This window comes from Branchiostoma belcheri, unplaced genomic scaffold (assembly GCF_001625305.1).
Source record: "Branchiostoma belcheri isolate BF01 breed outbred unplaced genomic scaffold, Haploidv18h27 scaffold182, whole genome shotgun sequence".
In the NCBI taxonomy this organism is placed as follows: domain Eukaryota; kingdom Metazoa; phylum Chordata; class Leptocardii; order Amphioxiformes; family Branchiostomatidae; genus Branchiostoma; species Branchiostoma belcheri.
Window position 1 is genome coordinate 303,956 of NW_017803291.1, and position 15,299 is coordinate 319,254.

Here is a 15,299-nt window from a genome sequence, read left to right on the forward strand (position 1 = left end):
TACTGTTTTGTGTTGCTCTTTGTTGACCTACGGCCTCTGACATCAGGCAAACTTCCAGGTAAGGGTCAAGGGTCGGAGTTCATGGCCAGTCTTACCCCCTCGGCTGGAGCTTCACTCTATACCTGTTCACTGGCTCAACATGGATAGACAGTTGTTTTCTGGACATGTACAAAATGCATGCAAGCAGGAAGGTGTCTTTTGTATTGCCTTTGAGCATACGTTTTGGGTGTTGAGTCAATACTTCGCACTTTCATATATTTTTTTTCAAATAAATGTAAAAAGCACTGCATGTGATGGCTTTATTAATAGTCAGAATGACAATACACAATCATGCAATATTCCTTGCTCAGTCATGTCACCATTTTTTTTTCATGCAACATTTTGAAAATGTTTGGCAGTCACAGAGGGGAATATTTTTTCACAACTCACTCAGAATTTTATTTGCTTTTTTCGACTAAGTTTTCTTTCTTTCATTTCGGTCTGTCTGCCCACACCCGAAACTCATCCAACTTTGCTGTCCTTATGTTACCCACTGTCCGCAACTGTTTTTTTTAAAAGGAATTTGTAAACATCCACTAAAAATGACTTAATGCTCAGGGCAAAAGAAAAACAAAATGGAGATTTGACAAGAAGAAAATTATTACTTTTTTTCCTTCCTGCATGTATGTATGTAAAAAAAAACACAAACACATCTAGAATCTTCCTAGTGGCGGAAATTAATATTTTCATGTTATCTTCTTGTTGTAGGGAATGCCCGAGTCTTGGGCCCGGCTCCTTCAGACTTCTAACATCTCTAAGATGGAGCAGAAGAAGAATCCTCAAGCCGTTCTGGACGCGCTGAAGTTCTATGACTCCAGGGACAGGGAGATCAGTGAAACCAAGTACATGACAGTCTCCAAGAGTGTCTGTAAGTAAAATACAACATGTACAACTTATAAGGAAGGGACAAGAGCCTTCACTGCCAGGGTTGTCAAAAAGCGCCTCCTGTTGATGTGTGTTGTGAAGTGCAGGAAGTCCCTGATGAGACATTATAGGCCTAGGGAAAATATTCTGTTTTTTTATTTCTCAGCTTATTATTGGCAATAGGCCTCTTATAAATAAATGGTAATAAGATAATAAATGATACAAATGATAATTATGTTTTTAAAGTACAGTCAAGGCATGTTTTTACCAAAAAGTAGTAGGGAGTCTATGCTGCCATCATATTGATATGTATTGTGAACATAAGTATTACTAAGTATTCTTGCTAAGAAACCCTGTTTTTATCTTCCAGCGTCAGTTAACAGTAGGCCAACACTAGAAAACAAATTCCAGACTCAAGCTGTTCTAACGGTAAGTTTTCAGTCCTGTGAATGGATTATAATGTAAGATTTTAAAGACAAGTTGAACGCTTACATTCGCAATACACATTCCAAATCCCAGCATCCCTTGCAATACACATTCCAAGTCCCAGCATCCCTTGCAGCACACATTCCAAATCCCAGCATCCCTTGCAATACACATTCCAGATCCCAGCATCCCTTGCAATACACATTCCAAGTCCCAGCATCCCTTGCAGTACACATTCCGAATCCCAGCACCCCTTACAATGCACATCCCTTGCAGTACACATTCCAAAATCCCAGCATTCCACAATAACATGATGGCTGAGTATGAGCAACAAGCATTACATGACTTGTCAGTTGTATTTGACAACTAACACCAAGTAGTCAATGATAGTGCCTACCTTTTTTTGTGTCTAAGCTCAAAATGTTCAACATATCTTCTTTTGCCTCAGCCTAAAGTTCAGAACCAGGTACCAGAGGAGTCTGATGATGATGATGAAGCGCCTCCCCCTGTAGCCCCACCCCGCCCAGAGTATACCAAGTCTAAGGTACGATACAATCACCTACATGTACAAAATGTACATTTTGTTTTTGTACTCTCAGAACTTATTGCTGAAACTATTTTTTGTTAATGACCTGTAGGTTTACATTTCAGTGCCTCATCTGTAAAAAAGTTGAATTTCAAAGCTGATAGATTTTTGCCATTATATTCAGAATCTATGTTTTGTTGAACAATATTTGGAATAAAAAGACTTGCTTGTTTACACTTTTTATTGTCAATCAATCACTAAGTCTTTCTTTAATGTTTTCTGTCATTCTATGTTTCTTCTGTTGCAATGGATAGTTTAGTGACTTGTCTACTTTTCCTTTTGCTTTTTCTTCTTTAAATTTCTTTTATCTGTCTCTGTGCTTCTCTGTAAAGTCCTCCACACACCTGAAAAGTGCTCCTCAGGTATGGTAGTGTATCTACCAGATGCTTCTCTCTGCTTATTTTCTCCCTTACTTTACAGTCTACTTTCTTGCTTAATTTTGTATTCATGCAGATTTTCTCCCCAAGTTTATCAGAATGATTCTGCAACACACATTGTATTAATTCTTATTTCACTATTGTTTTAAAACATTAAATTCTACTACTTGTTCTAGATAATTCATGGGAAAGACAGTGGATAGTTAAAAAGGTATTATTGAACATTTGAGACAGAATTGGAATGTTGGAAGACAATGTAATGAACAATACCTAGTCTGCTTAAAGTAGCCCTAATTCATGTTGTAAGACCTATCATATACACATGTCAGTTGATACAAAAGAAATAGGGAAGACTTTGACATGTCTCCATACACTAAATGCCTTTAGTCCGTTGAATTTCTCCACAAACCTAACAAATGTTGATGGTTTCTGTTCTGTAGTTGTACACGAGATCAGTGATAGGAGACCAGCTGCCCGCCCCCCTCCCCCTGCCCCCATCTCCCCTCCCCACCCCACTACTGCCACCAACGACGTCGCGCCTCAGAAGCCGCCGGAGAAACCCAAGAAGAAGAAATTCACTGACGAAGAAATCCTGGAAAAGCTTCGTAAGTATATCAGCTATGTGTGTGTAGAGTCATACAGTTGTGTACGTATGTGTTGTTTGTGTGGTTGTTTTCTGTGATGAATGCTTGCTGACTTGCTAGGAAACTTCAATGGTCATCTTGTGCACAAAATAAATTTTAAGCACTCCAGCTTTAGAGAGAAGAAAACCCCCAAAATTTATGACTTTTATTATTTTCTTTTATCTGCAATAAGTTTTAAGGATTGTGACCCTGGCAAGGTTTTTTTAATGTTGCAAAACTGTTTCTATAAGTATAAAACCATTTAAACATTATCAAAGGTCTGTCACAATTAGAATGACCATTTTATTTGAGACATGAGACCAGATTGTAAAGTTTATTTTGTGCCCAAGCCAAATGGATGACCAAATCCTGACACTTACTGTTTGAAGGTTACAGTTAATGACCCCAAGAAGTATATCCATATTGTTCCATTGTAACATTTCAAAACCATTGAATACCAAAGAAACCCATTGCATCTTTTGTGGCATTTCCCAATTGTCAACACACTGGAAACAAAATTATGCAAACAAAGTGCTTGGTGTCATTGTTTAGTGCTGCAGTTTGCAGTTAAAAAATTCTAGTAATACACATTTGAGATAAAAATTTTTACAAAAGTCTCATACGAAAATGTATTTTTGTCAAAGTTGGAAATTGATGAAATTGTTCTCTGTAGTAACGTTCTAACTGCCCTCTAACAGATATGTGTCAGGATGAAAACTGAGTCTTTGTGTCTGCCGTGTCTTAATTATTTATTTGCCAGTTCCTTTTCAGTCACAGATGTCTGCCCCTTGTCTCCGCAAGTTTTTTTTTACTGCCTCATTTTGTCCTCTTGTTTTTCCCGTCCTTGCATGGTCCGTTACATTCATGTTTCGCAACAGTGTGTATTTATCACTTCAGAAATTTCAACAAAATGTTTGAAAAATAACTTCTGCTTTCCGTAAAAAAAGTATCAATGCTGAAACCTGTGTGTGAGTGTTGGACATTCCCCCTTTTTTTCTGTGTCCCTTTATAGAAGTTGCAATCTCTTGCAGTTGCTAGTAGCAAAGCCAACTCTAGATCTAGTTATAAGCCTGCCTGCAAGAGTTGAGTTGCACTAAAGAAGTGATTTCCTTTAGAATACCAGTTTGTTTTTTGTAACACTTCCCTGAAACATTGTCTTTCTTCCCTCCCGTTTCCACACCTCACATTAACGGCTGTCCTGACTCAGGATCTATACGGGGTACTTTTCCAAACTTTCTAACCGGTGTAGCTAGGTGTAGGGTTGCCCAACCTTCTAGGAGTGGCCAAAAATTAATGACTTTTTTTATACAAGAACTAAGTAAAAACTATGTGTAGTCAAGAAATGTAAAGAAAATGGAGCGAAAAGAGCATTTCAGTTTCTAGAGCTGACCAAAAAGATATTAAAGGCATCCAATGCGATTTCAGGGTGGCAAAGCAAAAAATAATTAACATCATTTTATACCTTTAAATTTTTCATGTTTTGAAATAGCCGCAAAACAACCTATGTGAGGAGTTTCTTTATTTTTGGCACCACCAATAAACAACAGCTACCAGTTTAGGATGTGAAACAAGGAACCATTTTGCATCAGTGACATTGCATTTTTGCCTCACAGATCAGTATACTAATCGATGTTACTAAATGATGTTAAAAAAATATTTTCAGGAAGTCCAGTTTTTCTGCCCTGAAATCACCTGGAATGCCTTTAACTGAAAGGTTTTGTTCAAACAACAATATTTACCATATCCCAAGTGCACTATGCCAGGAGAAATGAAACATAGCTTCACCAAAATGAAGCAAGCCAAGCAAAAGTGCCCCAAACACCGAGCCTTTCCCTAGGCCTGGTCAACTCTACTGTACCTCGCTGCCTCTGTCGTCTTCTCAGAAATGGATGTTTCAGTCTGTCGGCATGGTTAAAACTTTTACATTTGCTTCTGCAAACTGTATACCTTCCTGTACTATGCTGAGGTTGCGGCAGTATTCTTTTGCAAATGATTGGCTTTACTGTCAAGGCTCTGTGTTTGCAATGATATTAGTTGTCAAATTAAAGTGTCAGCATGAATAGTTAGAGTTATGAAAGGTTAATTAGCAACTCTGTGTGTGTTGCTGGTGATTTAAGGTTGATGTTAAAGTGATTTGGTTATAACAAGGTGTCATGCAGTGTTTTCCCTCAATAACTCTGTCACTCTGGCTCCCCCTATCTCATCAGACCAAAACTGCAGCATAAAAGAGGGTGGTGCTATATGGGGTCTGAATGGGTGGCACTGGACTTAGATGAGAATTTGTCAAAAGTGATACATGTGTATAGGCTCCTACCAGTGTCCTATATGTTTACATTATGTAGAATAGTCTTATTAATTTTGCAAAATTTAGCTCCTGATTAGCATTTAATTATATTATGTCAATCATTATAATTTAGTTACCAAATACATGCCAAAAATCATGACAATCTGTCAACCATTACTCGAGTTATTATAGCCTTCCAAAGTTGCATTGAACATTTGCCCCTGCAGTTAAAAAAGCTGCTTAGGGGGCCCAAACCCTCAAATTCTTTATACTGTATGAAAGCTGTTCCTAGGTACATGTATGCACGAATTGTTCTACATTAGAACTGTCACTGTTAGAGAAACTGTTGGTAGCAATGCTTGTTGTAATTGGGTCCTAGAGGGCGGTCAGGATGCATTTGATATGGAAAAAAAAGTTTTGTATTTCCAGCATGTTCCATCAGGTTTGTACCCATCATAAAAGTTGGATGTTCATTCATGTCAGTCAATGTCATTCAACCACCATTCTTCCAGGCAAGGCGGCTATGGTTCATGTGTTTGTATTTCAATCTTCCTAAATATGCAAATTACCCACGCAGTAGAGTTTTAGTGCACAACACACTAACCAACCATCTCCTTTTCCAAAAACTCCACTAATCAGTAGACTGGATGTACAGAGTGTTCTCTGCCAAACATCCTGACCACCCCCGTTTACAAAGTGAAGTAGTCTATTTGGCAAGCATTTCTCAATGATTAAGTATCATCAAAGGTAGTATTGGTATGTGATAATGTTACATGAAGAGCAAAAGCACATGTTTATGCACAGCAAAAATACCGTAATGAAAACAAGTACCCCCTTACAACAAGTGGTAGTGTCCGAGATGACTCGCAAGATTGCGTAATCAGGAAGGGTCCATTTTGGGAACAGGGGTGCCAGGGTGTTTGAGCTGTTGAGAGGGAACACTACTTCTTGTCTTTGACTGTCCTTTCTCTTTTTCTGTTGTGCTTCCTTGTTGCCATGGCAACCATAGCCAAGGAGTTAAAAACTCCGCCCTCCTCTACCACCTCCCCCACGTCCTCCTCGTGTACCACGAGCGGCAGCGGCGGCGGCGCCGTCACCATACGGAATAGAAACGACACCCACAAGAAGAAAACTATGAGTTTGGAGGAAATGTTGGAGAGATTACGTATGTTTCTCCTGAGCTCCTCATGCATGCCGCCCCCCTCCCCACCTGTCCATCCGTCCGCCCCTGTACATGGCATGTGCTCCCGGCCCCGTGCTCTGAGGCTGACCAGTGTCAGATACAGGGAAACACTAAGGCTACAAGTTAGGAAGTATAGGGATAAACTTACATGTATAACTTCATGTTTGAACACTTCCACCTCAGATTTATAGTATTTACTTGCAATATTGTTGGTGATTCACTACAAATCACCCAGGCGGAGGCCTGTTTCGTATCAGCCACCTCTAAATATGCAAGCTATAGCAAAAGCCACATTGCACTGTATTCTACATTGTAGTAGCTATTTAAAAAGGATCATGCTTCACCTCAGTTGAGGAAGACAAAAGACAAGTGTGCTTAGTTTCTAAAAGGTTATAATCTCAGCCCCTTTATTTGCACGTGTCACATTTTCTTTGTAAAAGGTTTGTCAAGTATCTTGAATTGCACCAACAATCTGATGTAGTACAACAATTATCACAAACATATTATGTAATGAAGATTAAATCAGAATCATATCAGGTATTCTAACCATATACAAATGTAGCACACCAGGAATCTGTTATAAACATCACAGGTTATTTACTATATATACATGTGTATAATAGGTCTACCTGATTAAAACTCCCATATTGAGACAACAGCAATTTAAAAAGCAACTTTTGTAGACAACAAACAACTTCTATATCATGATTGTGTCTGAATCTCATGGTAAACATAAATGTAGCATATAACAAGATTTATACATCAGACATACATGTAGAGACTATCAAACTTACATAACAAAATTTTCATCAAAATCTACTTGTATAGCACTGTATTAGCAGATAAATAAAACATAACATTGAATAGCTCAACACTTACATGTATAATAGGTAGAGCTACATGTAGCCTATGGAAGTTGAATAGGATGGTAGTACAGACTGTAGCAGTTCTCATGAGCGCGGGCGCCCGGCCACCCTGCATGATCTAGCCATATGTTTGCTGTCCCGTGCTTGTATGAGTCGTTCCTGTCTTGTGTGTGACGTAAAATCAGCACTAACTTCTTTTTTTCTTTCCACAGTGCATGAAAATATCCATCTGTGTGATTTTGGTCTCCCCCTCCCAGACTTGTCCACTCTGACATTGTGTATACTATTACAACTATATACCGTTTAGACTAGATCTGAGTTTTGCATGACATTCTGAGTATTGTCTTGCCTTGTATCCCATAGAAAACAGGATGTACATGTACATACAATTTTGATATAATCCTAGCATTCACTACAGTTGTGACTCCTACGTGTATTTTTATGACAACTAACATAACTAATTCATTTTACTTTACAATTTTATACCATTTTGGCTTCACAGTCTGAAAAGTTTAACTTGGTAGCTAAACTTGGTTTTAATGTTATTAAAAACAATAATGATAAAAATATGTAGCTTTCTGGACAACATTTTCTGACAACTGTAGTGATAGCAGGGTTATTATCATCACACCACACCTTTGTTGTAATATCGAGCCGCCTTGTCTTGTCCTGGTCCATGTGTTATGCTATATAATACCTATTCATAATGCTGGAATATTGGCAGTGTGTTTAACATGTCATTTATGTCATTGTGCTGGGTCCAGTGTTGCAGCTTTTTTTTTAATATTGAATCTGTGTACAGAGAAGATTTTGACCACGGCACTACTAAAAGCATCAACTTAAAATTTTTGATGGAATTTAAACATCTCAGTTTTGCATTATCCTTTGTAATAAGAACAGTACAGATCTCAAATAACTTCTCATCTATACGACGGTCGTGTGCTAATTGCAATCAAAAGTCTGATGAAGCTTGATTAAAAACCATGCATTTCTCAATTAAAACGTGTGCAAAGGCTGTGAATGTCTTATTAAATCTTGGCACAAAATTTGCTGTGCTGGATCATATTATGATGGTTAAGACTTGTCTGTACACAAAAGCTCACCCCCATGTCTGTCTATGTGCACACACTGCCTGTTGTGTTGCCAATATTCCAGTACGTCTGTAGTACAGTAAGCAGTAACGTGTTGTTGCCCCCCTCCCCACAGGTAGCATAGTGAGTGTGGGAGATCCCAAGAGGAAGTACACCAGGTTTGAGAAGATTGGTCAAGGGTGAGTTGAGCTCTTCTAGCTGTTACCTCCAGTACGTACATACATACAGGGGTTTTGTTTTGGGTGTACATGTATAAGTGTTTGTTTAATTGTTTGTCTAACCAATCCTAGTTTCTTCGGAAAGTTTTCTCAGGCATAATTGATAATGAGAAAAAGTTGCAGTGTTTATATTGAATGACGTAAAACTGTGTAGCATTTTAATAAGCAAAACATTCGGAACACTTTCACCTGTAGACGAAACTAAGAACAACTAGGATATGCCTTTTGTGCATGAGCTACATTTGTACTGTGATGCTCAATACAAGTATGTTTTAATTCCCATCAAACAGAGCATCTGGAACTGTGTACACTGCCATTGAGACTGCTACAGGACAGGAGGTAAGGGTTCATGTTCATGAATTGTAAACCAGTAAGTCTTCTTACATGTTGTACCATACTCATACATGAAGCACGTTAGTAACTTTTAATAATCTTAAAAGTACCACAGGGCTCGAAATACTGGGTGCATGTGCACCTTAGTGCACCCAAAATTGCAGCTGTGCACCCAGTTTTTTTTTTCTGAGGGTGCACCAGTGCAGCGAAGTATTTTTGTAGGTCTTGGTATGTAAAGATGTTGAATATGTCGTGTTGTAGTATAGTAGTATACAGCATATTCTGAACATCTAAGTGTTGAAAAAATTATGAAATCATTGCTAGTAATTTTCTTTAGAAATGAAACATAATTAGTGTTTGCTGATATTCTATTTATTTTATCTTATATCTTAAAAAATTACTGTGCACCCAATTTTGTAGGTTGGGTACACCAGTGCACCTATTCCTAAATATGAATTTCAAGCCCTCTACCAGAAAAAGGTTAATTAAGAAGTCATTTTTTGTACATTATGAAGAAAAGCTTGGCAGTGTAAAATGCTGGCATGTGTTGCTGTATGTTACCTTGATATGTTACTGACCTTGGTTGCCCCCCTCCCCCTCAGGTGGCCATCAAGCAGATGAACCTGTCCCAGCAGCCTAAGAAGGAGCTCATCATTAATGAGATCCTGGTCATGAGGGAGAACAGGAACCCCAACATAGTCAACTACCTGGACAGGTATACATGGTTATGTTTCATCAGAATAGGAAGCTTTTCTTGTTTTGCTGAGGAAAATAGAATGATACAGCTCTGTCCATGTCTCTGAAAATGCCTGTCCATGGCACTGAAAATGCATGTCCATGGTACTGAAATTCCGTTTACATGATACTGAAAATGCCTCTCTATAGTACTGAAAATGCCTCTCTATGGTACTGAAAATGCATGTCCATGGTACTGAAAATGCATGTCCATTGAAAATGCATGTCCATGGTACTGAAAATGGATGTCCATGGTACTGAAATTGCCTTTCCATAGTACTGAAATTGTCTTTCCATGGTAGTGAAATTGTTTTTCCATAGTACTGAAATTGTCTTTCCATGTTACTGAGATTGTCTTTCCATGGTACTGAAATTGTCTTTCCATAGTACTGAAATTGTCTTTCCATGGTACTGAAATTACCATAGTACTGAAATTGTCTTTCCATGGTACTGAAATTGTCTTTCCATGGTACTGAGATTGTCTTTCCATAGTACTGAAATTGTCTTTCCATAGTACTAAAATTGTCTTCCATGGTACTGAAATTGATTTTCCATGGTACTCAAATTGTGTTTCCATAATACTGAATTGCCTTTCCATGGTACTGAAATTGTGTTTCCATTGTACTGAATTGCCTTTCCATGGTACTGAAATTGTGTTTCCATGGTGCTGAAATTGGGTTTCCATGGTGCTGAAATTGTCTTTCCATGGCACTGAAATTTTCTTTCCATGGTACTGAAATTGTGTTTCCATGGTACTGAAATTATCTTTCCATGGTACTGAAGTTGTGTTTCCATGGTACTGAAATTTTGTTTCCATGGTACTGAAATTGTGTTTCCATGGTACTGAAATTGTCTTTCCATGGTACTGAAATTGTGTTTCCATGGTACTGAAATTGTCTTTCCATGGTACTGAAATTGTCTTTCCATGGTGCTGAAATCGCCTTTTCATGGTGCTGAAATTGTGTTTTCATGGTACTAAAATTACCTCTCCATGGCACTGAAAATGTAATGATGTCCTTTGTACAGCTACCTGGTAGGAGAGGAGTTGTGGGTAGTGATGGAGTACTTGGCCGGAGGATCGCTGACCGATGTCGTGACTGAGACCTGTATGGACGAGGGTCAGATCGCAGCCGTCTGTAGAGAGGTAACGTGCTGCAGTTAACGGTCAAGCTTTAGGCATTAAAAAAGGCTGCTTTTTCATTTAATCAGGATTAATTACTAAAAAATGTAGTCAGTGAATAGATACAAAAACTGAATCCAAATCGGCATTTTTTTTTATAATTCAGCCTTACTTAGTTACTTACCAAATTGTTTCATTCAAACTTGATGTAATTTAAAAAGATTGTTAGTTGATATTCCCCCATCAGTATGAATGTTGTGTGCATAGATTATGATAATTACATGTATGTCTTAACAATGACACAGAGACCTCGTGCTTACTGGCAAGTTTAAAAGAGGAACAGTGCTTTCTGTTCATAGTATTCCAACAACATCCATATACATGTACAACATTAGAGCAAAAGCTTTTTGAATGTAGAGAGATATATTGTAGTTTCTAACAGTTGCACTACTGTTAAAAAGTGATACAAACCAAAATGTTTCACAAGCAGAGAGACCGTTTGAGTGTGTGGAGAAATTCTAGCACCCCCATGACTCCACAGTAAGCACTAACCCTGTCTCCACGTCTGTGGCTGTTCCATGTTCCGTCCGTACAGTGCCTGCAAGCCCTCCAATTCCTGCATAGCAGTGGGGTTATTCACAGGGACATTAAGAGCGACAACGTCTTGCTCGGAATGGACGGCAATGTCAAACTCAGTAAGTCCGAGGTCAACGTGTGGTGCAGCACCTTCCCCTGTTGCCTTTATAACCTGCCACTGTGTACAAAACAGAACTAAATCACATATTCAAAAGAGTTGGGAGCCTTCCAAGCTCAAAATGGTGTAGGGAATTTCCCGAGCATCCTTCACAACCCCTGCTTCTCCTATTAAGTTAGTCAAAAAGTTTGATGTTTCTGACTGAGGAAGAAGAGATTGAGTGTTAGTTCAGTACCCAGAAGTGGCCCTTCTGGTTTTGCACTAAGAAAAAAAAACAGGCAACACTATGAAGGTAATCAGGGAAGGTGCTGAGGTGAAGGGTCGGGGCAAAGGTTAAAGGTGACTCTCGTCCCTTGCCACCTCCAGGTGTTGCAAGCCCTGGAGTTTCTCCATGCCAACCAGGTGATACACAGAGACATCAAGTCGGACAACATACTGCTGGGCATGGACGGCTCAGTCAAGCTCAGTGAGTAGTGACAGCCTGGGGGGTGTGTGGCCTGGAGGGGAGGGGGGCTTTCCTCTGGACTGTGGAAATGAGGTTGTGTGTATAGCCCAAAACGGAGCTTTGAGAAAGAAATTCTCTGAAATGGAGAAATGCCGGATGTGTCAGTAAATGTTTATAAAAGATATGTCCTTCTATACAGTATAAATCCTGCTATTTTCCATCTTATATTTGGTGGCTCTATCTGTTGAAATTTGACACTGTTGCTTGCAGTGCTCTAACATCTTTCATTTGACAGAATTTTGGCCAATATCTCATCTTTGACGGACAAAAATTGGCATGTTAAGGTATAGAAAGAGATGTCATTCAAGTAAGCTTAGTCTGCCAGAAAAATTTGCCCCTGAAAATGCAATTCAGAGGGTCAAGATTTCAGAGGGTCAAGAAATAGCATTTTAGAGGGTTTCTGGAGAGCATGTGCCTTTGGCACTCGACATGATGTTACATCAAAGAAAATTGAGATGACAGCAAACATTTCAGGAATACTAGAACGCTGGTTGCTTGTCTTCTTGTAATTAAGTTAACATTGTGTTCAATTTCACATGACCTCATCCAACAGTCCAGATGTAGGACCCCTCCACAGATCAGGTCATCCTCACGCTAGGTGGTGGCATGAGTGTTGCCATGTCAACGGTAGAACTCCACCCGTCTTGTCAGCCTGCCGTTCTGTAATGTACTAACCTGTTTATCACGTGTCTGTCACACTGTTATGTCACAGTCAAAAAGCATGGCTCAACTTAGTCACTCTGGTTGTCTCCGTGCATTGTATTTTTACACATGTACAGTATTCTTAGGTTTTAGTAAAATTCCAGACTCCTGTTTGGTCACAGTACCTTCTTGAAAATAAGCAAAACAAGTACATTTTCAGACATGAATCCACTCAATTTGGTTAAACTGCTTTTTTTATTAGCACATAAACATTTATTACTGTATATTTTCTGTCATTTGTAACATCTGTGTCCATAATATCACCAGGGTCCATAATATCGCCATCTTGAGAAAAAGTGTGCTTAAATATATTTTTACTGCAACATACCCTAGGGATGTACATTTGATGTGTGCAGGAGTGCATACCAACAGTATGTTGGAGTAAAAATATCTTAGAGCACACTATTTCTCAAGGTGGCGATATTATGGACCTTGGTGATATTATGGACACAGATGTTATAAAGTGCCTAAAACTTCTTTTGAAGAGCAAAAGTATAGAACCCTTATATTGTCCATAAGCACAAAAAGTTCAAACAAAAATTCACTTTGTTTTGAATGGTATACATGTGTAAGTTACAGGGTTAGCCATGCTTGTTTAAGTGTTGATGTACAGATTGTGTTTTCCATAGTGACGTTGACTGTTGTGTATGTTTTCACATGCAAGTCACCAGCATGTTTATTGTTGTTCATGTCATGGTGTCAGTCATTTCTTTGAGTAGTACTAGTGGAGGCAAACAAAGAGCACAAACAAGGCAAAATGCTTGTAGTCCATGAAAAAATTTTCCCTACAAAACACGTTCTTAAGTCCATGACCTGTTTTTGGTCTTCTTCTGTGACAGACTTCCCTCAGACAGAGTTTCCTCACCTGCGCCAAGGTGTCGGTTAGTGCCCAGTTCAGCACTCTACATTTGCAAAGGAAATGCAGAGTCATGTACTGTTGCAACTACATTTTGTACATGTACTGTAAAATGCATTTATGGTGGCTTTGTTTTAGGGTACCAGAAAAAAGGAAGCATTTGTGTTTGAGACAATAAGTAGTACAGTAAAACTATGTAAGTCATATATGTGGCGTTATAATTTTTGCGGTAAAAAAAAAACGCAAAAATAAAACCACCACGAGCATTTCTGCATTACAGTACACCAGGAAAGGCTTTGAGGTCATTGGAAATGACTTTTGTGACAAGATATTGGGAGTCGCTTGCATGGCTTCTTGTCTTGTTTGTGCTTGAAGTTCCTCTTGAAGTCGTACTCCTCCTGTCTTTTTTTTGTACATTTGTGCATTATTTGGTGGTTTCTTATGTGTGTTGTAGTTCTTGACATAAGAATGCACACAGAATGTAGAAAGCTGTATTGTGGTGACTGTTAATGCACAGATATTTGTGACTGGAAAACTTTTTTTTCTGTAAGGGACTTCAAAATAAATTATACTGTTATGGACTGTTTCATGAAAAAATTGTTCCTTCTCTTGCCAACATCCAAAATTTATTTTAAAAAATTTGATTGTCACTGGTCAACTACTGTATATGATTGTAAATCTCAAATGACATTTCATTTGAAATAGTGCTAAAAATAGCCTTGACATCAATAAGATGTAACAACAAAAGCAATGTGGATGGATGTGTAAATTTTTATTGTAAATATATGTAATTGCAATCATGAAAACTATGTGTAGATCTAATATCATTTCAATGCTAAAAAATGGACAAAAAATTTGAAAAGGAAACGCAAGAAAGGAACAATTATTGTTCAGTGTATGTGCACACTGTTTAAAGTTACAATAAAAAAACCTATGGATTTTATTCACTAACTTAGGTTGCTGAATTTTTTTTTGCAGCTGACTTCGGCTTCTGCGCTCAGATCACTCCTGAGCAGAGTAAGCGCTCCACCATGGTGGGCACGCCGTACTGGATGGCTCCGGAGGTGGTGACACGGAAACAGTACGGACCTAAGGTGGACATCTGGTCACTCGGCATCATGGCTATAGAGATGGTGGAGGGAGAGCCACCTTACCTGAATGAGAACCCACTCAGAGTGAGTACATGGCTACAAGTCTATACCCTGTTTCAGTCTGACTTGATGGCCAGCAGCCACTGGTTTTGTTAGAAAACTTTGCACCGTCCGCGGCTGCCACACAGGTGTTGTAAGGTTCCAAGTTTGTGTTAGGCTACCTACATGTACACACTAAAAGATATATAGTTAACTATTAGTCAGTCAGTATCAGTCAATATAACTAATTAAAAGGTAACAGTAGTCCCATAGCCTTTTTTAGGCTATATTAGGGCAGTGTGTTTTCGTTTGTCCACTGTGCTGTTCATATTGCGGAAAAACAAGAAATCAGAGATTAAAGACTTTTGATGCTTTCTTGTACTTCATGAAATCTAATTTTTATGCAGAGTACCGCAGCTAAAATTTGTCTGGTGTAGGATATTTGCAATGCAACATGTACCTGCACCAGTATAGGTATGCAGTAAATGTAATATGTTCACTTGTCTACTTCCCCCAGGCCCTGTACCTGATTGCCACTAACATCACCCTGAGAAACTGTCACCAGTGTTAACTTGTGTCTCCTTCCCTCCAGGCCCTGTACCTGATTGCCACTAACGGCACCCCTGAGAAACTGTCACCAGTGTTAACTTGTCTCCTTCCCTCCAGG

The 15,299-nt window shown here is 38.8% G+C and overlaps 1 protein-coding gene across 1 annotated transcript in view; it reads left to right on the forward strand.

The window, feature by feature from the left end:
- The window catches only part of LOC109467594 (serine/threonine-protein kinase PAK 1-like), a 43,524-nt gene that overhangs the window by 22,827 nt on the left and 5,398 nt on the right, over positions 1-15,299 (forward strand). Inside the window, 11 exon segments of the mRNA XM_019765611.1 lie at positions 748-907; positions 1,274-1,332; positions 1,778-1,873; positions 2,733-2,766; positions 2,769-2,897; positions 8,455-8,518; positions 8,848-8,896; positions 9,493-9,605; positions 10,652-10,769; positions 11,806-11,905; positions 14,481-14,596. Of these exon segments, the coding sequence (XP_019621170.1) occupies positions 748-907; positions 1,274-1,332; positions 1,778-1,873; positions 2,733-2,766; positions 2,769-2,897; positions 8,455-8,518; positions 8,848-8,896; positions 9,493-9,605; positions 10,652-10,769; positions 11,806-11,905; positions 14,481-14,596 (1,038 nt within the window).